This window comes from Tamandua tetradactyla, chromosome 26, assembly GCF_023851605.1.
Source record: "Tamandua tetradactyla isolate mTamTet1 chromosome 26, mTamTet1.pri, whole genome shotgun sequence".
NCBI classification, from domain to species: Eukaryota; Metazoa; Chordata; class Mammalia; order Pilosa; family Myrmecophagidae; genus Tamandua; species Tamandua tetradactyla.
In genome coordinates, this window is record NC_135352.1 from 37,519,017 (window position 1) to 37,541,136 (window position 22,120).

Consider the following 22,120-nt stretch of genomic DNA (forward strand, 5'->3'; position numbering starts at 1 on the left):
CAATCTTAAAAATTATACTGCGTATCCAGGGACAGAATCAGATGAAGAAAAAGTGAAGAAATCTGATCAAACACAGGCAAATCTAAAGGTCTATAATAAGTTGAGCCAAGTGTCAAATAAGAGACTTGACATAGGGCTAATCAGCAATAAAACTCTTAGGCAATAGAGAGAAACTGACCCTCAGAGTAAACTCATCAAGATAATGAGTAGACATTAGCAAAAATAATGCAAGCTGTATTAAGAGACAGGAAGATATGGCCCAGTCAACTGAACAATTTTAAAAACTCTAGAGGAGACACAGAATCTGAAACAACTAATCAAAGAGATTTAAACAAATCTAAATCAATTAAAGGAGATTAAGGAAAATATGGCTAAAGAGATAAAGAATACTTAAGAAGATACTGGATGAGTATAAAGAAGAATTTGAAGGTATGAAAAGAAACAGCAGAAATTATGAGAATGAGAGGCACAACAGAAGAGATTTAAAATACACTAGAGACATGCAACAGCAGATTTAAACTGGCATAGTAAATAATCAGTGAACTAGAAGATAGGACAATATAAATTATTAGATAGAAGAAGAGATAGAGAAAAGAATGGAAAACATTGACCAGTGTCTCAAGGATTTGAATGACAGCTTGAAGCATGCAAACTTATGTGTCATGGGTATCACAAAAGGAGAAGAGTAGGAAAAAAGGGGCAGAAAGAATATTTGAGGAAATAATGGTCAAAATTTTCTCAACTTTATGAATGACATAAATCTACTTGTCGAAGAAGTGCACCATTCTCCAAACAATAAATTTTAATAAACCTACTCCAATACTGCAAAGCGACAAAAAGACAAAGAAAAAAAGAGAATCCTGAACGCAACAAAAGAAAAGTGATTCATCATATACAAGAGAACTGCAATAAGACTAAGTGCTGGCTTCTCATCAGAAACCATGGAGACTTCCAGAAGTCAGAGGTGTGATATATTTAAGGTACTAAAAGAGAAAAACTGCCAACCAATAATTCTTTATCTGGCAAAACTGTCCTTCAAAACTGAGGGAGAGTTTAAAATATTTGCAGATGAGCAGAAACTGAGAGACCCTGTCACCAAGAGACATTCTTTACACAAAAGGGAATTTTGCAGGGTGAAAGGAAAAGACAAGGGGCTTGGAGCCAAATGTAGAAATGAAGATTGTCAGTAAGGGAAACTAAAAGGGTAAAAGGAGAGACAAAAATTAGTATGATGTATAATAAAATTAAATAAACAACACCTTTATAGTAAAAACATTGACTATTAATGTATTAAACACTGCAGTCAAAAGACACAGATTGGCAGATGGGATAAAAAGAGTATGATCCATCTAAATGCTGACAAGAGACTCGTCTTAGACCCAAAGGCACAAATAGGTTAAAAGTGAAAAGTTGGTACAAGATACTCCATACAAACAGTAACCAAAAAAGAGCTGGAGTCAGAGAGCCTCTTTTATTGTTCAGATTTGGCCTTTAAGCTAACTTTAAACCAACACCATAGATAAACTCACTACCTTCCCCCCTGTGTGGGACATGACTCCCAAGTGTATATGTCTCCCTGGCAACATGGGGCATAACTTCCTGAGATGATCTTGGCCCTGGCATCATGGGATTGAGAATGTCTACTTGACCAAAAGGGGAAAATAATGGAACAAAGTAAAGTTTCAGTGGCTGAGATTTCAAACAGAGTCAAGCAGTCATTCTGGAGGTTACTCTGAGGCTAGCTTTGGTCAGATGTTGCAGACTACCATGATACGCCAAGCCCCAAGCAACAGCAGTCTTGAAAGCCCTAGGGAGTGCTCTGGGCTCTGAGTCCCAATAAAAGTGTTTCTTAGTAAGTTTATATTTTCAGACACTTAAAGCCTCCAGGTTGATCCCATGGCAGAAAAGCCCTGAAACACCAGTACCGGTCTCTCCAAGAACATCAACCAGTTTCAGTCCTCTACCTTATAAGGTCAACATCCCTTTCCATCATGAAATAGTTAAAATGGTCATTTCCCAGATACCCTTGAAGACTGAAAGATCAAATGAGAAGGAGGAGTAACTGAGAAATTAGGATTTAACAAATGACCGTGACTACTGACTCATTATATAGGTATTTCTTTTTTAAGGAATAATGTTTTAGAATAGCCAGAAGGAAATTCCTGAAGTGGTTGAACTGTAATCCAGTAGCCCTCTTGGATAATGGTGGTGTAACTATATTGCAAAAACAGGTCAGTTGCCCATGTTTGTATGGATCTACTTCTGGTTGTTTTTCTTTTCTGTTGTATTTATTGTCATATATATATGACAATGCTACACTGTCTTAGGTGATTTACCTCTGTTGTAAGTCTTAAAATTGGGTAGAGTGCAATACTAGTAGTCAATAAGAGGGAAGGTGTGAGTGATATGGGGTGTTTGAGTTTTTATTTCTTTTTTTGGAATAATTGCAGGTGTTCCAAAAAATGATCATGGTTATTAATACACAATTATATGATGATACTCTGAACCATTGATTATATACTTTGGATGGATTGTATAGTACATGAATATGTCTCAATAAAATTATATTGAAATATAAAAAAAGAGCTGGGATAGCTTTACTAATATTGGACAAAATAGACTTTCAAAGCAAGGGTGTTATTAGCCAAAAAGAACAGTATATATTAATAAAAGGGGCAATCCATGAAGATAAAAATTAGTAATATGTACCTCCTCAGAGGGGCCCAAAATATATGTTGCAAACACTGGCAAATTGAAGGGATAAATAGACATCTGAACAATAATTGTTCAAGACTTCAATATGCAACATCTTATCAATAGATAGAACATCTAAACAGAAGATCGATTAAAAAAATGAACTTGAATACTATGATACAGAAACGAGACATAAAAGACATGTACAGAACATTGCACCCCAAATGACAGGATGTACATTCTTCTTAAGAGCCTATGGGTCATTCTCCAGGATAAACCATATATCAATTCAAAAAGCAAGTCTCAGTAAATTTTAAAAGACAAATTTATATGGAGCATTTTCTCTGGCATAAATTGAATGAAGCTAGAAATCAATAATAAGCAGAGAACTTGAAAATTCACCAATATATCAAAATTTAAAATACATCTTCTTAAGCAATATGTTGGTCAAAGTTGAAATTGCAAGAGAAATCAGTAAATCTCAAGATGAATGAAATGAGAACACAACATATCAAAACTTGTGGTTGCAGTAAAGGAAGTGCTGAAAGGGAAATTTATAGCTCCAAACACCTACATTAAAAAAGAAGAAAGAGCTAAAATCAAAGTCCTAGCCATATACCTGTTGGAACTAGAAAACAAACAGCAAACTAGTTCCAAAGGAAGCAAACAGAAAGAAATAACAAATATTAAAGCAGAAATTAATGAAATTGAGAATAGAAAATTATAGAAAGAATTAACAAAACTAAAAGGTAGGTCCTTCGTAAGAGTAATAAAATCGACAAACACTTAGCTAGACTGACGAAGAAAAAAGAAAGAAGATGCAAATAAAATCAAGAATGAGAGGGGGAACATTATTACTGATCCCACAAAAATAAAAGTATACAGTGAACAACTGTATGCCAACAAATTAAACTACTTAGGTGAAGTGGACAAATTCCTAGGAACACAAGAAAAACCTATATTAACTTTAGAAGAAATAGAAAAACTCAATAGAGTAATTATAAGTAAGATAATATGATGGTTGAATCAGTCATCAACAACCTCCCAACAAAGAAAAGCACAGTACCAGATGGCTTCACAATTGAATTCTACCACTTACCCCAGAAAATTTTTATCAATCCTGATCAAACACTTACAAAACGTTGGAGAGGAAGGAACACTACCTAACTCATTCTGAGATCAAGTCACTGTAATATCAAAGCCAGATAAAGATCCTGCAAGAAAAGAAAATTAAAGTCCAGTTTCTCTAATGAATATAGATGAAAAAATCCTCAGCAAAATACTTGCAAATGGAATACAACAACCCATTAAAAGAATGATACATCATTATCAGTGGGTTTTATTACATCTATGCAAGGGTGGCTCAATACAAGAAAATCAATTCGTGTAATATACCACATCAACAAATCAAAGGTTAAAAAATACATGATCATTTCAATTGATGCAGAAAAGGCGTTTAACAACATCCAGAATTCTTTCATGATAAAAAAAATTTTTTTTCAAAAGATAGGAATAGAAGGAAACAATCTAAACATGATAAAGGGAGCATATGAAGAAAACCACAGTTAACATCATACTCAATGGTGAGGGACTGAAAGCATTTCCTCTAAAATCTGAAAAAAAGTCAAAGCTGCCCACTACCGCCATTGTTATTCAATCTTGACCTAGAAGTTATAACTAGAGCAGTTAGGGGAGAAAAATAAAAGGAATCCAAATGGAAAGTAAGAAGTAAAACTCTCTATTTTCAGATAGCATGGTACTATACATAGAAAGCCTTAACAAGTCTGCAACAAGCCTACTAGAACTAACAAGCAACTTAGCAAAGTGGTAGGATATAAGATCAACGGCATTTATCTTAATTGATGATGAATAATCTGAGGAGGATATCAAGAAAATTTTTCATTTATAATAGAAACTAAAAGAATAAAGAGTCTAGGAATAAATTTAACCAAAAATATAAAGAACTTGCACACAGGAACTACAAAACATTACTAAAAGAAACAAAAAAAATGCCTAATACCTAAATAAATGGAAAGATATTCCTTGTTCATGGATTGTAAGAATAAATATCTTTAAGCTGTCAATTCTCCACCAAATAATGTACAGACTGAATACAATCACAATCAAAATATTAAACAGCATACTTTACAGAATTGGAAAAGCCAATTTTGAAATTTATTTGGTAAGGGGCCCTGAATAGCTAAAAAGAATTTGAAAAATAACAGATTTGGAGGACTCACAGTTCCTGACTTTAAAACGTATTACAAAACTACATTAGTCAAAAGATCATGGTAGGGGATGCAAGGTTAGTTCAGTGGTAGAATTCTCACCTGCGATGTGAGAGACCCAAGTTCAAATCCCAGCCCATGCCCTTCCCAAACAAGCAAACAAACAAATGAAAAACAAAACAAACAAATTCAACAAATGGTGCTGCAATAAGGGCATATTCACATGGAAAAAGAATGAAATGTGACCCCCATCATACAGCACACACACACACACACACACACACACATACATGCAAAGAAAAAAATTATGGTACTGACATATATACTGACTAATGGAATATATTTGAGGGTTCAGAAATACCCCCCAATATCTATGCCCAATTGATATTTGACAAGGGTGCCAAGGTCACTGAACTGGGACTGAGTAGTCTCTTCAATAAATTTGCTAGGAGAATTGAATATCCATATATCAAAAAATGAAAGGGTACCCTTATCTCATGTCTTATACAAAAAATTAACTCAAAATGGATCAAAGACCCAAATATAAGAGCCACCTAGAAGAAAATGTAGGGAAGCATCTTCAAGAGCTTGTTGTAGGGAATGGGTCTTAGACTTAAAGTGCAAACAATGAAAGAAAACAAATAAATGGGACCTCCTCAAAATTAAATACTTTTGGGCTTTAAAGTAATTTGTCAAGAAAGTGAAAAGGCAGCCTATTCAACAGGAAAAAATACTTGGAAACTATGTATCCAATAAAGGTTTACTATCAAGCATATATAAAGAAACCCTATACCCTGTTGACATGAAAGAGGACTCCCAGGGATGAATCCAGACCTGGCACTGTGGGATCAACAATTCCATCCTGACCAAAAGGGGGAAAAAAGTATAATTAGTAAAGTATCAGTGGCAGAGAGAGTTCAAATAGAGTCGAGAGGCTAGTCTGGAGGTTGCTGTTATGCAAGCTTCAGGTAAACCTTGCTACCTATCATAACCTGCTAACCCCCAACCAGGACCATTCCAGCCAATCCTAAAGAACACCTAGGACAATATATAAGATTCCACAAGGATTCCAGGCACTAGAGTAACTTTCCAGTAACCTACAATCTCCAGATGGGTCCCTGGTCCAGATAAGTCCTGAATCCTAGCCCAACCTCTCCAGAATATCAGATAGTTCCATCTCCATACCCCATATTGGTGACAGACCCTCCCAATATCAAAGATTTAGAATTGCCATAGCCCAAACAACCCCAGAGAAAGGTTTGGAAAGATCAAATGTGTTGGTGGAATTATACATAGAAGATAGTACTTAACAAATGAATGAGAATGCTGAATCATTGAATTGATATCTCTTTTAGTCTCCAGTACTTTAGAGCAGCTAGAAGTAAAAACCTCAAATTTGGAAATTGCAACCCATGTCAAAGTCTGAAATCTGTTCTACAACTAATTGTAGTGCTGTGCTTTGAAATTTATGGCTTTTTAATATATATGTTATTGTTCACAAAAAAAGAAGGAGAAAAGTCCATTGTGATGATAAAAAAAAAGTATTTAAGCCCTCTAGTCTCCTATATTCTGGAGCAGCTAGAAGAAAAAATATGAGAGAATTGTATGGAAGCCCATGACAAACTCTGGGATCTGTCCTGTAACTATTTCTTGAAGAGTGCTTTGAAAACTATTGCTTTTTTATTTCTTTGCTTTATATATATATATGTTATGCTATACAATAAAAAAAAGTTAAAAAAAGAAACCCTAAAACTCAACAATTAAGAGACAACCTGATTAAAAAATGGACAATGACTTGAATAGACCTTTTTCCAAAGAGAAACTACGAATGGCTAGAAAACACACGAAAAGCTGTTGAACATCATTAGCTATTGGGGAAATGCACATCAAAACCACAATGAGATATAATTGCATGGTCACTAACAACACAACAACAACAACCAAAAGCCAGAAAACTGCAATTGATAGAGGAAATGTTGAGAAATAGAAACTCTTTATTCACTGCAGGTGGCAATATAAAATGGTGCAGCCACTGTGAAAGACATTCTGGCCATTTCTCAGGAAATTAAGTATAGAATTGCCATATGGTCCAGCAATCCTACTACTAGGTATATACCCAGGAGAACTGAAAACAGGGTTTTGAACAAACATTTGCACATTGATGTTCATATCAGCATTATTCACAGTTGCCAGTGAATGGAAGCAACTCGTGTCCATTAACCGATGAATGGATAAACAAAATATGGTATATACATATGAAAGAGTATTATTCAACTATAAAAAGTAATGCAGTTCTGATGCATGCAACAACATGAATGAAACTTGAGGACTATTATATTGAGTGAAATAAGCTGGACACTAATGGACAAATATTGTATCATCTCACTGATATGAACTAATTATAATAAGCAAACTCAGAGTTAGAATCTAGAATATAAGTTACAGTGGGATAAAATGGAGGCAGAGAATGGGGAAGAGATGCTTAATTTATGCAGAATTTATGTTTAGGTTAATTTTAAATGTATCAAAAGGGACATTGGTTTGGTAGGACATTATTGTGGGTGTAATTAAATTGCTGAATTATGTTTGTGAATACCATTGAAAGGGAAAGTTTTGGTTCATCTATGTACTAGAAGGAAAGTTAGAGCATAAAAGATGGGACTATATAACACTGTAAACCCTTTAGTAGACAATGATTGTGGTGAACAGCAGAAATAAAAGAACGTTCTTTTATGAATTAAAATGATTATATGTCACTATTACAAGGTGTTTAATAACAGGGTGATATATGGGAAAATACACCTAATGCAAACTATGACTATAGTTAACAGTAATATTTGCTTATTCTTTCACCAGTTGTAACAAAGGCCCTATGCCAATGGAAAGTGTCAACAATAGGGGGATATGTGGGAAAGTTATATTTTTTTACACAACTTTTATGTAAACTTACAATTTCCTATTTTAAAAAAAGACAGTTTTTAAAGTGGTGTGCTAAGTGAAGGAAACTGTTCACAAAGTACTGCATATTGTATGAATCCATCCATATACAATGTAAATAAGAAACTGTAGAGCTAGAATTACGTTAGTGTTTATGTGGGGCTGGGAAAGGATGGAGAATTGAGAGCTAACTACTAAGGGGTATAGGGCTTTTCTTTTTGCAGTAATGAAAATGTTCTAAAATTGAAAGTGGTGATGAATACACAACTCTGTGAGTATACTAAAAGCCATTGATTGTACACTTCAGATGGATTGTATGGTATGTGAATATATATAAAAAAAACCTGCTTTAAAAATGGCTAAAATTTTTAAAATGCTTCTTGTATTCCAGATTCTATGCTAAATGCCTTTCATGCATTGTCTCATCCCAGTATAACTACAAACATGAGAGATGAGTTAGAGCAGTTGTCATTTACAAAGGCAGAAAAAGAAGCAGAAATAATGGTCCTGACTTAATCCAGGTCAAAGAGCAGTGCCTTTAATCCATATACTCCAACACATAATTTCTTGTTAAATACATGTGACATGTAGGTTAGACCTGCAGTAGGTGTCATATCAGCATTTGTGAAATAAATATGTAAATACATAAATAGGGCTCTACCGCTTACAGATTAGGACAAAGTGGCAAAATGAGAAATGACTTGGGTTGTACGCTGCAGTTTACTGATGTCGGAAGTGAAGAGGTAGTGACACCTGTATATTCTCGCCATCACTGAGGTTCAGCTCACCTTTCTCACCACGATAAGGCACATAAGAAATGGTGTGAGTGAGTAAGGTGGGATCTAAGAAAGCTAGAATTCTGAGTAGGCAGCCACCAAACTGCCCAGTGAACTGCATCTAGTTTTGCTTCATTCCATTTCCATGAGCAAGAAAGGATAAAGAATGTACAAGAAATATTTTCCTTTCTCTAAATTTGCCATAGAAAGGTATGGATCATGACCAAAGATTATCTAGATTTCTACATGTAGTATTTTGTTCTTTTAATCTTTAAACTAAGGCAGAATTATTTACTGCTTTAAGTAACTGAAATCCTAAACATTCATGCAAAATGTCTATATTAAACATTTGTCGAGTGCAATTAAATACTTTTAAGTGATATAAGCTTTAATAATTTCTTTTGAGGATATTTATTCCCATTCCTTCACTGATTTGAGTAGCTCAGTATTCAACAAGTATAACTTGCTAATATTTTGAGACTAGGTTTTGTTTCATCTTGGGTTTGAAAGACTCAAATAGATCTGCCAAATCATAACTAAAAATGAATATGTTAAGACTATCTGGTGTTGTGGGAAAGGTTTGGTAATGGATGACAGCCTGGTGAGTGTAACCATCCACCACTGAATTGTATACTGGAAAGTGGTTAAAGCAGGAAATTTTAGGTTTTATGTATGCTATCAGGATAAAAACAAAAACAAACGGCAAAGAATTAGGTGTTGGAGAAAGAAAAGGAATGTCCATTTAGGACAGATGTTGACTCATCAAGCCCTTCAACCATTACTGTTCCATAGTAAAGAACAACAAGAAGCCAGATTGGAGAAGAGATAAAACAGTGTTGTTAGACGGCAAGTGTTTAATTATGTTTTGGATTTCTGAAGTACTGTGACATTGGGCAACTTATAGGAAAAGAATTTGATCTCACATCTCACTGGTTTTAAATCCTGTGCTCTTTTCGCATTCATTATGTGAATTCCCTGATATCCTTAATCCTAATAATCTCTGTCTGTCAATCACAATAAGATTTTATTATAGATATACAAATTCTATCAAGATATTGACACCAATTTTACAGTTTTTCAGAAGTACTATTTCTAATATATATTCTGAGGGTTATTAAATAACTATGGCTTTTTCTGAGATTTCATCTAATTCCTTTGGGATTACTAGGGTAGAATAAGAAACTTTGCTTCATTTAGTATAATTTTATATATTATATTGTCATTCTGGAATGTTAATTATTCTGCTTAAAATTAAGTGAGAAGACATTATCGCTTCTCTTCAAAATCTCTTAGGGATTTTAAAACCTTTAAAACTCAGAGGAAGGACCAGATTGTTATACAGATCTAGCCATTGATGTTCAAAGGTTGCATTTCAGACATTTTCAATTTTAGAACTCTTCCAAGTTCTAAAGGATTCAAATTAAATTCCACATGATCTGATTCTGATTATACAGATATAGTAGAATCACCAGGAAATCTTTTAGAATATTGAACCTTTAAAGCAATTTGTGTCTAAAGGCGCACAGTCTCTCAGATACATGGGTACACAAATAAAAAGAGAAGGGTCGAATTTGGAGTGGAACTCTCTTGGATAGAAATTCAGACCAAGTGGTGCATGGAGAAATGCATATACACACACAGAATAAGCAGTCATTCCAATTTCAAATTTAGTTTTTTAAGAGTTAGATAAGTGTAGGTGAGTTGGTAGAGAGGAAGGGCAGTAAAATTGTATTCCTTTCAGGAATATCCACAAAACACAAAAAACAAAATGAAGAGAATGAGAGTGTATCACATATCTCAGAAGCGCATTTTGGAAGATATCTTACATACCTTCAAAGAATATGAAGTCTCCAAAGCTGGATGTACCTTGCTCACAAGTTCTAGTGCATAGTAGTATCATATTTGCAGATAGAAGGAATGGATGGATTGGTCAATCAATCATTGAAAAATGGACAAGAATTTAGTTCTAAAAATATTCTCCCAGCTTTTATCTTCCTGCAGATTCTCTGGGTTTTTCTAGCAGACCACATGCTAGTCATAAGGTCAGGTGTATGAGCAATGACAGAGAAGGCCACTCTTAATCACTGATACTGAGAGTCAGTAGGATTCATGTGAAAATAATTAGAGGTAGAAACTGCAAAAAATTGTTCATAGTGATCTTCCTACCTGGCTACTCTTCAGGATTATTGTAGATTTTAATCTCTGATGTTTGAGTATGATTAATTAATACCATATCGACAGAATAATTTGGCAACTCCTGTGAGGTTGTCCACTGTCATTCTCTGTTTCTTGTTAAGTTTACCTACATGGACACTTCCTATGTGAATTACTTCTCATGATGCTGGGAATATTTTAATAAATCCAATGACACCTAAGTTGCATTAAGAAATATAATAAATTCATATCAATGTGGGGATTTATGCCCTGCATTTAAACCTTAGGGTATTGTGGTAGACCTATATTCATTCTTTTACAATTGTGCATGAATGCAGTTGTTGATACAAGTGTTAGCTCAGACTGTTAAGGAAGTGCATTTATCTAGACAATTAGATGACATGGATTAATGTGACTGATAAATAATATGAGAAACATGAATACAGCTATCTATCAGCTTGTAAAGAGTTTAGACCAACTACAAAGTTAGAGAGGACCATCTCCACAAAAGTGCACCCTCCATTCTGATGCTAACTGCACGTTCAGACCTCCCCACGATGACCTCCCTTGTCTAGAAACATCAGCTAAAGGAAGACACACAAAGGGCAGAATCCAGGGAAGGAGGAAATGTGGAGCTTTCATTGTCCTCTGCCCACAAAGTGAGGGTACTTGACTTTCCTAGAATTTCTGTGTGATGAAACACAAAGTATTGCCAACCTGGGATGCTCCCCTGAGCCTCGGTGCTTAGAGTTTGTATTGGGGATCTAATAAAATTGATCAATGATCATTGGTTGATTGATTGATTGCTCCACATGGTTGATCTCATTCTCTGGTTGACCCAAAGTCCCCACTCTAAATCACATTGTTGATTTTTCTGGCAAGACAAGCCTTCATCTTATACTGTACTGTTAGACTATCCAAGTGACCCAATGCTCCCAGGGAAACAAATACACCCCTTTAAGGCATAATATTCCAAAAGCTTAGAGACTGACTACCCTCTGAAACAAAGGCTGTACGCAAGATCTCCTCATTGGGCAAAGTTAAAATCTTTACTAAACACAACTCTTCAAACATCCCTCAATACTGCATTTTCTGTCTTTATACCCAGAATCTAATCCATCCTTAAACTACAAGTCCTTGCAAATCCATGCTGAAAATGAGGTAGGATTCATGAACAACTTTTTAACATACTTTACAAATATTTAAAATGTCTCTGAAATAATAAAAGAAAACATTCATTTTCAAACTTAAAAACATATTTCACAATATTCCTATAGGAGAAGTTAAAATACGAGTGAAAGAAGAATTATATTAAAGGTTCACAAAAAAATTATCAAGAAAAAAGAACTGGAGTTATATATTAAGGTTCGTTGTATTCTGAAATGACTCAAGAATCATATTGAATGCTAACATGTTTAAGTAGCTTAAACATTTGTATTATGAAACTGTCAATTTTGTTTAATAGAAATATGTTGACAAAATAAATTCTGTTTACTATTTCTTCACAGTGAAATCCACCATTTTGCAGAATCCCATCTGATGAACCAGTTAATAGTTTCTAAAGTTTAAAGACCATGTGGTGAGATTTTTAAGACCAAAACATGAATGAAATGGGGATTAAAATGCAGATGGATTATTTCTTCCCTTGTATGTGAGAAGGAAATTCTGCTCAAGTCTGATTTTCTAGCAGATTTAATCTCATAATCCATTGCCTTCATCTTCTCTCAGCCTCCTGTGCAGCATTTGGCAAAGGCGATGTGATAATGATTTATGCACTACAATCCTTAAAGCCTTAGATCTAAAGTGCTTTGTATCTTAAGGATGAAATTCTTCTTTTTTGGTAGACTGTATGTTTTCTCTCTTGACTTTTTCTCTGTTGCAGTTTATTATGCTGACGTACCTGTTCATGTTAGCATGGCTGGGAGTCACAGCTTTCACCTCGTTGCCGGTTTACATGTACTTCAATCTCTGGACCATCTGCCGAAACACCACTTTAGTGGAGGGAGCGAATCTCTGCTTGGACCTCCGTCAGTTTGGTATGTGGATAATGGATTTCTCATTGTAAAACAAAACCCCACATTGTTTTACCTAAATAACTAACTCTAAAATACTGTAAGTCATTTTGGAACCATTCTTCCAGCAAAGAGGCACATTTATCAGAGGATTCGCTTTTAAGATATAACCTTTTAAATTTAAATAAGAATTCAAGGGAGAATTGGAAATTGATATTATAACATGAACACACAAACACAGATGCATATGGTATCCCCAGTAATTGGCAGCTTATGGTCATGATTTCTCTTTCCTGAATTCTCTGCTTTTCTGTTGCCTGCATCTCATTTTCATCCCCCACACCATGATAAACAGTGCAAACTGTGAAGTTCAGCATAAAACCAATCTAAAAAACTCATTTCATTGTTTTCTGAAATAGGTAAAACACTTAGCTTTTAATAATAATGAAATCAAAGAGTGTTCAATAAATCAGCAGTCCTCTTTGATTACTCTTATCGACGGATAGATCTCAATAAGTAACAATTACTATTTACATGGACTAACAATAGGTAGATAGTAAGTGTTTTACCTATGTCAACTTGACATACTGTTTTTTCATTTTATAAATGAGGAAAATGAAGCACAAGGCGATTACATGATGTGTTAGTTAGATTCAGTTGTCAACTTGGCCAGGTGAGCATACCTAGTTCTGTTGCTGCGGACACAAGCCAATGGTACATGAACCTCATCTGTTGCCAATTAAATCTGCAGTCAGCTAGGAGGCATGTCTGCTGCAATGAGTGATGTTTGACTTAATTGGCTGGTGCTTAAATGAGAGAACGCAATGTAGCACAGCCTAGCAACTCGGCATTCCTCATCTCAGCACTTGCAGCTCAGCCCAGGCCTTTGGAGATGCAGAAAGAAGTCACCCCGGGGAAAGTTGTTGGAACCCAGGGGCCTGGAGAGAAGACCAGCAGAGACCATCCCGTGCCTTCCACGTAAGAAAGAACCTCAGTGGAAAGTTAGCTGCCTTTCCTCTGAAGAACCAACAAAATAAATCCCCTTTTATTAAAAGCCAATCTGTCCCTGGTGTGTTGCATTCCAGCAGCTAGCAAACTAGAATACATGACTTACCCAAATCATACAGTTAATAAGTGGCAGAGCCAGTGTTCCAACTCAGGCAGTGCAGTTTCAGGTCTGTGCCATTACCATATGATCAACTACCTCTCATACTGAAACAACTACTGAAAACTACCAGTCAGGAAATTTAAAGTCTATTTCACTAAACTATTTGAGATTCTATGTCATCATATGTAAAAACATAAGAACTACAGAATATTTATTCTCAAATACAAAAATTCATATGTACAAATGGGTTTTTTCAATCAACGGGTATTAAAAACATACTGATTGGATCTGAGAATGTTGGAAGTGTTTTTCTCTAATAAAGGTACCTCAGACTTCAGAACAGTGGCACCTATCCCACTACAAAGTATCGGAGAGCTCTTTGACTCTTCAGTTGTATCATGAATAGGCCACAGGATACAACATAGCAATTCTATAGCTAAGCACCCATGTGCCAAAGAGTGATCCACCTACCATACTGTTAGAGAAAGACCCCCATACCTCCTGCATTCCTCATATTCCTCAACTACATTAAGTAATGCCTCTGCTTTCCATTTTGCCTTTTGGAAATGCATATGCTTATTATATGCATAAGAATGAGTATAGAAATGTGCACCTCTCCTAAGCAAGCATAATAACGCTTACATGGTAAGAGTTCCCATTAAGTTGTTCAGAATAACATGGTCTCCTAAGAGAAAAGATATCATCTATATGCTAATGGAACCACGTTGCAAAATATGGGAAATTGCTTTAAAATATATTCTTACCCACTCGATTTCTTGATGAATATTGTTAAATGTCTATACTGATTATAATCCAAATTTTGTGGAGTGGCTCTTTCCTTCTCTAATGCCCCTTGATTGTATATGTATGCTCAGAATTCTGATTAGGGACATATTATCTGGAAGGCACATAACTGCCATGCCAACAATATATTTTTATGTTAAGGGCTAAACAGAAAACATTAATACCTTAGTAAAAGTCTGCATAGTAACTGAAAGATGCATTCTCTTTCTTCTACACCCACATGAGAAAAGTTACAGTTAGATAAATATTAATAAATATGTTGTAAACAGTGCTAAGGCTCAAAGAACAGTTTTATTCAACCATATTTGACACTTGCTACACTGTTTTTAGAAGGACAAACAGGTGTGAGTTGAGATTTAGATGAAATTTTCAACTCTGTATTGACACTGTAATGGTATGAGATGACTGTGGTTTGCATATGGGGTGAACATGTATCTTTGGAGGCCAGAGGTGGGCAGTGATAGAAGCATGATGCCCTCCTCCCCAAAGATGTCAACATCCAGTCTCTGTGACCTGAGTAAGTTCGATGACATGGCAAAAGGGATGAAGGTTACAGTAGGGTTGTCAAGCACTGATGGAATTGCTGACTTTGACAGAAGCAGGGCTGCCACAGTAGTAAAGTAAATATACAAAGACACAAAAACAATCAATGACATGCCTGGAAAGCGAAACCATGGACTACGGCTTTAGGGGATGGACCCCTTTCCTATGGGCAAAGGCTACCTGAAGAGCTTGCCTGAGAGTGGGGCAGATAAGGGGGAAGAATAGAGGCTCAGTTTTGAAGATGTAGATTGTTAGAAGCATCTAAGAAATCCAAGCAGATTTGTCAAACAAGAAGTTAGATATATGAATTCTGAATTCAGGAGACGCATATGGGCTAGCTACATGAATATCAAAATCATTCATGATATTTTAATACTCTGAAATAGGATGAGATCAGCAAGAGAGAAAGAGCATCGAGGATTACTCGTAGGGTGCTTTAATTTAAGAGATTATAGAGAAGAGGAGGAACCAGACAAGGGGACTGAGAAGGAGGAGCCAGTGAGAACAGAAAAAAAAGAGAAGATGCTAGTATCTTGGAAACGAATTGAAGAAATTGTATGAAGGAAGAGGGGGTGACCAACTCTGTCCAATACTACCAACTGGCAAGTAAAACGAAGGCTGAGAACTATTCCTTGGTTTTAGCAATGTGAAGGTCATCGGTGATTTTTCCAAGAAAAACTCCCATGGGGAATGGGGCAAAATCTGAATGGAGAGAGTTTAAGTGGAAATGAAAGGAAAATAGTTGCATACAGTGAGCGTTAGGTAATACTTTCTAAAAGTTTTTCTGCAAACCTGAATAAAGAAATGAGTAAGGAAGTGTATTTGCTGCATGTATGTGTATATACATACATTCCACGTGAATGAAAACTGTAATATATCAATATGCAGTAATGTAGCGGTCACCAGGAATCTTTACTCAGTAAATGTTTTAACAGACAAATCTTAAAGAGGGTTCTTTTTTTTACCTCTTGGAACCAACCATCTTGTTGGGGGAAAAAAGCCCTCTTTCCCTTCTGCATTTGATGAACTACAAGTAGATTATATTTTCAGCTGAATAGATGGCACAAACTATTGGCATGGCAGAGGATTACATCAGCTCTGTAAGAGAGGGAGAAGGGAGACCTCATTATGCATCTAAAGGATATGAATGTGTAAATATATGCAGGCACTGAGACTAAATAACAAGTGATTTATTTTCTCTTGTACATATATATACGTTTAGTACTTTAATAGTTCTCAAAACAGGGTTAAAGAGCCATTGTAGAGTGAGCTTGATTATTCTTTTCTCTAAAATGGGATCTAGAGCAGTAACAGTGAATTAGCGATGTGCTTGTTAAAAATGCTTAACATTCATAGATTCCGATTTAACAGTCTGCCTTGGATTCCAGAAATATACATTTGTGATAATTTCCCCAGGTGATTCTGATGCAGTTGGTCCATGAACCAAGTAAAGCAAGGGTAAATATAAATGAGATTGCAGCTTTTTATTCTCCTTTACTAGCACTGTTTTCATTATCAGCAGAGGATAAATTGCTCCTTTGGGAAACACCTTTATAGACTAACTGAAGCTGTGTAGCAACCAGACAAATTTGGTTCTTGATTTCAGCACAGCCTGGGGCATAATTACCAAAGTAACTGTGATGCCTACACTTTCACATAATGGACCAAACCAATGCATTAGCTGCAAGTGAATCTGAAAATTTTGGTGGCTGGATTCAATTGAATTCAGACTGAAAAAGTGTTAAACTGTGTGAAGGTGAAATGTGTTTGCACCTTCTGTTTAGAAATATCATTCATTGTTGGAATAAGGTCTCCCGTTTTAAATGCATTGAAAGCTGAGGAATAATTGTTTCCTTATAGTATTAAAATAGAACTCATTTAGATTTTATTATTGAAAGTTCCTTTTTCTCTCTCTATGCTCCTGGAAACATTTATATAAATTGGAATTTCCAACATGTTATAGGAATTGTGACAATTGGAGAAGAAAAGAAAATTTGCACCATCTCTGAGAATTTCCTGAGGATGTGTGAATCCACAGAGGTAAATGCTTTTACAGTCTTAATTTTGTCAGAAATTTACCGTTCATTTTGGTCTTTGAAGAATATATAATTAAATCTACCCTGAGTTCCCTCCCCTCTTTTTTTGAAGAGGCAATTTTTACTTTCAGTGGTGTTGTACAGGGGCATTGGAGAATAAATATGCTTGAGGTACAATGCACATTTCAATTAAAATTATACCAAATATTTTTATTTTTTCTAGAAACTTTCATATTTTAATGAAGGTTGAAAAGAGTATGGTTTATTCTTTTTTTTTTGGGGGGGGGTATGCATGGTCTGGGAATCAAACCGGGGTCTCCTGCATGGAAGGAGAGCATTCTACCACTGAACCACCTGAAAAATATGTAGTTTTTTTTAAAGAGATACCATAACTTTATATTATGAAATTAATAAAAGCCATATATAAATTATGTTCTTATCATTATGATGAAATTATAGTAAAATGATGCTGTTGCAAGGATTTAAATAATTTGCAGGTTAAAAAAAAAAGCTCATGTAATGTTTCTTGATAAGGTATTTTATCATAGGGTTCCTTTTGTTAAAGGTGCACTAAGTTCTGGCTCATGAGCTATCAGCAGTCATGACCTCTGTTCTGCTTGTAATCTGACACATGTTTTAGTTCTCTGTGGTTTCCTTTGCAGCTGAACATGACCTTCCACTTGTTTATTGTGGCGCTTGCTGGAGCCGGAGCAGCAGTTATTGCCATGGTAAGACCTCCGCGATCTTATGCGTCCCCTTCCAGTTGCAGTTACAAAGCAATTTGCTTGTAGAGATAATAACTTTCTGCTAGTGTCTGAAGTTTATAAGAACCAAATTTGTTTAATGTCATCAAAAATTAAAATGGGAGCAATGGATAAATAAACAAGTGGAAAACAAGGCTTAATGAAAAAAATATTTGGTCATCTGTTCAACAATTAAAACAATAATAGGGGTAACATCAACAAAAAGTAAGTTCATTAGAATTTTAGACATTACGTTACTATTAATATAAAAATTATATCTTTAACTTCCATTATCTTTTTTTCCTCCTTAAATAAGAATGTAAATGTTGCCATGCAGAGGTATTTGTGAAATTAGTATTAATTTATTTTTCTTTAAAAAAGACGCTAGTTTTCTTAGGAAATTTAAGAACTACCTCCTCTTTCAGCCCATTGGGCTTTTACCATATTTGTGGGTGAAAGGAACATTTTTTTTAAATAAGATTGTTTTTATCTCCTGTCAAATACCAAAAATAGATCCTTTTTCTTCCTTTGTAACCCACCATAAGTTCCATTCTGCTCACGGGAGCACCACTGTCTACAGTGAACAAGAACTCTGAGCAACAGTAATAGCTTTTGAGGCTAAGGTCTTTATCCTTTTTTCTTTAATTTTTTTCTTTGTATGCTGTATGGCACGGTCATATTTTATTCTTTTTCCATGTGAGTATCCCATTATTGGAGCACCATTTGCTGAATTTTTTGTTTGTTCGTTTTTGTTGGTTTCTTTGCTTGGGAAGTGCATGGCCCGGGAATCGAACCCTGGTCTCCTGCATGGCAGGCGAGAATTCTACCACCAAACTACCCTCGCACCCCCTTTTAGTCCTTATTTTTAAAATCTAGAAGACAAGTAGAATAGAACTTTAGGTTATCAGTAACCTTACGACTGTTATAGCCAGTTCAATGTATTAAAATGATGAATTAATTGGGATTTATTTAATACCTTTGCTTATGGTACTGATACATTGTCTAATTTGTGGGTGAAAGGAACATTTTTTTTAATAAGATTGTTTTTATCTCCTGTCAAATACCAAAAATAGGACAGATGAGACAGTGCTAATGTGCCATATCAGACCAGTTATTTTTAGTAACTTCATAAACACTTTTTAACGGATCTGTTTCTAATTTATTAAAAATGATTTTTTTTTTTTTTTAAAGGAAAGACAGAGAGAAGGAAGGAAGGATAGAAGGAAGGAAGGGAGGAAGAAAGGGAAACATCTTTTAAACATTTTCTTGTTTTTATTGTATTTTGTTTCTCCGTTTTTGTTACATGGGCTGGGGCCGGGAATCGAACCGAGGTCCTCCGGCATAGCAGGCAAGCACTTTGCCCGCTGAGCCACCGCGGCCCGCCCTTAAAAATGATTTTTTAAAAAACATCTACCAAGGCTACGTCAGTGTCAAAATCAGTTTTCAAGTACTTTGTTAAACATTGCTCAGTGTTTTACATTTAGTGACTATACATCTCTACAGACAGGTTTTATTTCAGACTATGATCATGTTGTGATTAAATGGAAAGATTATAAAAAACAATAATCAAAATCCTTATATTCTTAATCTAAAATTAATGATAAACTGCCCTGGGGAAACATCCACAAGTTCTGGCCTGTGATGTTCCAAGTATTTCGTGGTCCCAGGAAGCGCACAGCCTGACCATCAGATCAGAGGAAGCATCTGTAAATTTCTTTTCTGCACAACATGCCTGTAAAGCGGGTAGTTTTTATGGGCACATGTATGTATTATGTTCAGCCAGTATACACCACATGCGCAGCTCTTTTTGCATTGCTATAAATATATACATACAAAAGTCAGTGTGAAAACTTCCCTCCAGGCATGCACTAGGGAAAAATACCAGTTTAACTGTGAGATGTTATTTAAATGTCTCTAAAAAGTGCTTACTTAGAAACAGTTCTCTTATAAAAATATTTATGATACTAGAGATGTAGGCATTATGCGCTGCTTAGGGAATCTATGGTTTAAATCTCTTTAGAAATAAAGTTATAAATAATGTTTTATTTCCAATAGCAAGTGTTTATTTAGCATTTATTTTTAAGTACTAAACCTCCTCTTAGAGGTATTTTCTCTCTCTGATTAAAGCTGTTATCAATGGCTCGCTCCCTTTCACTCTGTTTGTTACTAGCTTAAATTATTGTTATCAGTATTTCTAGCGTATTAACACTGGTCATACCCAGATTTTAAGAAACATGGATAATGTAAATATTGCTACTGTTGCTGGTACTAAAACCACTATCAACAGAACTAACTACTCTTGGCCCCATTACTTGGAAACGTACTCTGTTGAAAGCAATGTCAAGTGTTTTATGGACATAAACACATTCATCACTCACCATCTCTTTCTATGCTCACAATATGGCTAACTAGTATTATGTCTGTATTAATAAGGATGAGAAAATCCAATTGAATTCTACTCTACCAAAATACTTAAATCATCATCTATAATTTAAAGAAAGGGTTATAAGAATTCATATTAAAATTAATCTGGCTCGGCCCCATTGTATTTCAAAGATGATAAGAAGTTCTCGGATGCCAGGGGCCACTGTTCACAAAGTCCGGGGACAGCCTGGCAGCTTCTGCTCCATTTAAGGCCAGATGAAATGATACCTGTAAGACCCTCTGGGAAGCACTAATTTCTGAGCTGTGGCAATACTGAAGCTCTTTTCAGTATTTCACTCCTCCATATTCAATAATAATTTAGGGGCTGCATTAGGATTGTTTAGAGAAAAAGAGCCAACCAGATATAATGTAGATATTAAGAGATTTTAAGGAATTGACTGGTGTGATTGTGGGACCTGGCAATTCTGAAATCTATAGGGAAGGCCGCTAGGCTGGAAACTCAGAGAGCACTGGATGGTGTAGTCTTGAGGCAGAATTCCTTCCTCTAGAGATCTTAGTTATTCATTCTTACAACCGTCAACTGATGAGATGGGGTCCACCTACATTATCCAGTGTTTTAGTTTCCTAGCTGCTAAACAAACACAATGTAATGAGTTGACTTAAACAAAGGAAAGTCACTGGCTCAGTTTTGAGGCCAGACACTAAAAACTGAGGCGTTGGCGTGAAAATGCTTTCTCCCTGAAGACTGTCACGTTCTGGGCTTTTCTGCCACGTGGCAGTGTCTTCTCCTTTCTCTTCCGGGTTCTGTGGACGTCCAGCATCTGGCTGCTCCTAGTAGCTTCTCTGCCATGTTGAATATATTTTGCTTTATGAAGACTTCGGTCAGAGTGGACTAAAGCCCCTCATTCAGTCAGGGCTCACCTTACTGAGAACATCTCCATAGGTCCTGTTTACAAGGGGGTTCATACCCACAGAACGTGCGTTTGGGACCCAAATTTCCCTCCTATGGAAGATGTGATTCAACCCCTACAGGGTGGTCGCCTTAACTTAAGTCAATAGATTGTCAATGCTAATCACATTTTTAAAATGTCTCCACAGCAACAAATGTGCCAGCATTTAACCAAACAACCGGTACCATAATCTGGCCAAATTGACCCATAAAATTATGTTCTCAGTCTAAAAGGAAGCTTTTTGAACATCTAAAAATACCTTCACTCATTTAACAAATATTTTGAGTCCTATTACTTCCTAAGCAGTCTCCATCGCACGTGACATCTCCAGAAAAACAATAAAAGGCATATAAATTTATATATATATATATATATATATATATATATATATATATATATATATATATATATTTAAGCCTTATTTGATCCTCATTCATTTAGCTTTCGCTATGTAGATACCATGGAGTGCAACAGCATAAGTCAAAGCCCCTTCCAACAAGTGGCTTAAAATCTCCATTGATCAAAAAAAAAAAAAAAAAAAAAAACTCCATTGATCAAAGTGTAAGATTATAGAGGAAAGTTAAATATTCTGAAAAATAGCTTCTTCATATGGGTGTGCTTCATTTTCCTATGTCCTTTTGTCAAATTGGTTTTCCTTTTTTTTTTGCTATCTAATTACTGAATATGCTACAATATTCACTTTCTAGAATTGACTTTGCATTCTATATGTGCATCCATATTTTGCTAGAG

The 22,120-nt window shown here is 35.4% G+C and overlaps 1 protein-coding gene across 2 annotated transcripts in view; it reads left to right on the top strand.

Annotated features, from left to right (window-relative positions):
- GPM6A (glycoprotein M6A) overlaps positions 1–22,120 on the top strand; it is a 348,469-nt gene that overhangs the window by 323,315 nt on the left and 3,034 nt on the right. For both annotated transcript variants that reach the window (XM_077144349.1, XM_077144348.1), the window contains exons 4-6: positions 12,672–12,825; positions 17,220–17,296; positions 17,955–18,020. In XM_077144349.1, the coding sequence (XP_077000464.1) occupies positions 12,672–12,825; positions 17,220–17,296; positions 17,955–18,020 (297 nt within the window). The remainder of the gene's footprint in view (positions 1–12,671; positions 12,826–17,219; positions 17,297–17,954; positions 18,021–22,120) is intronic.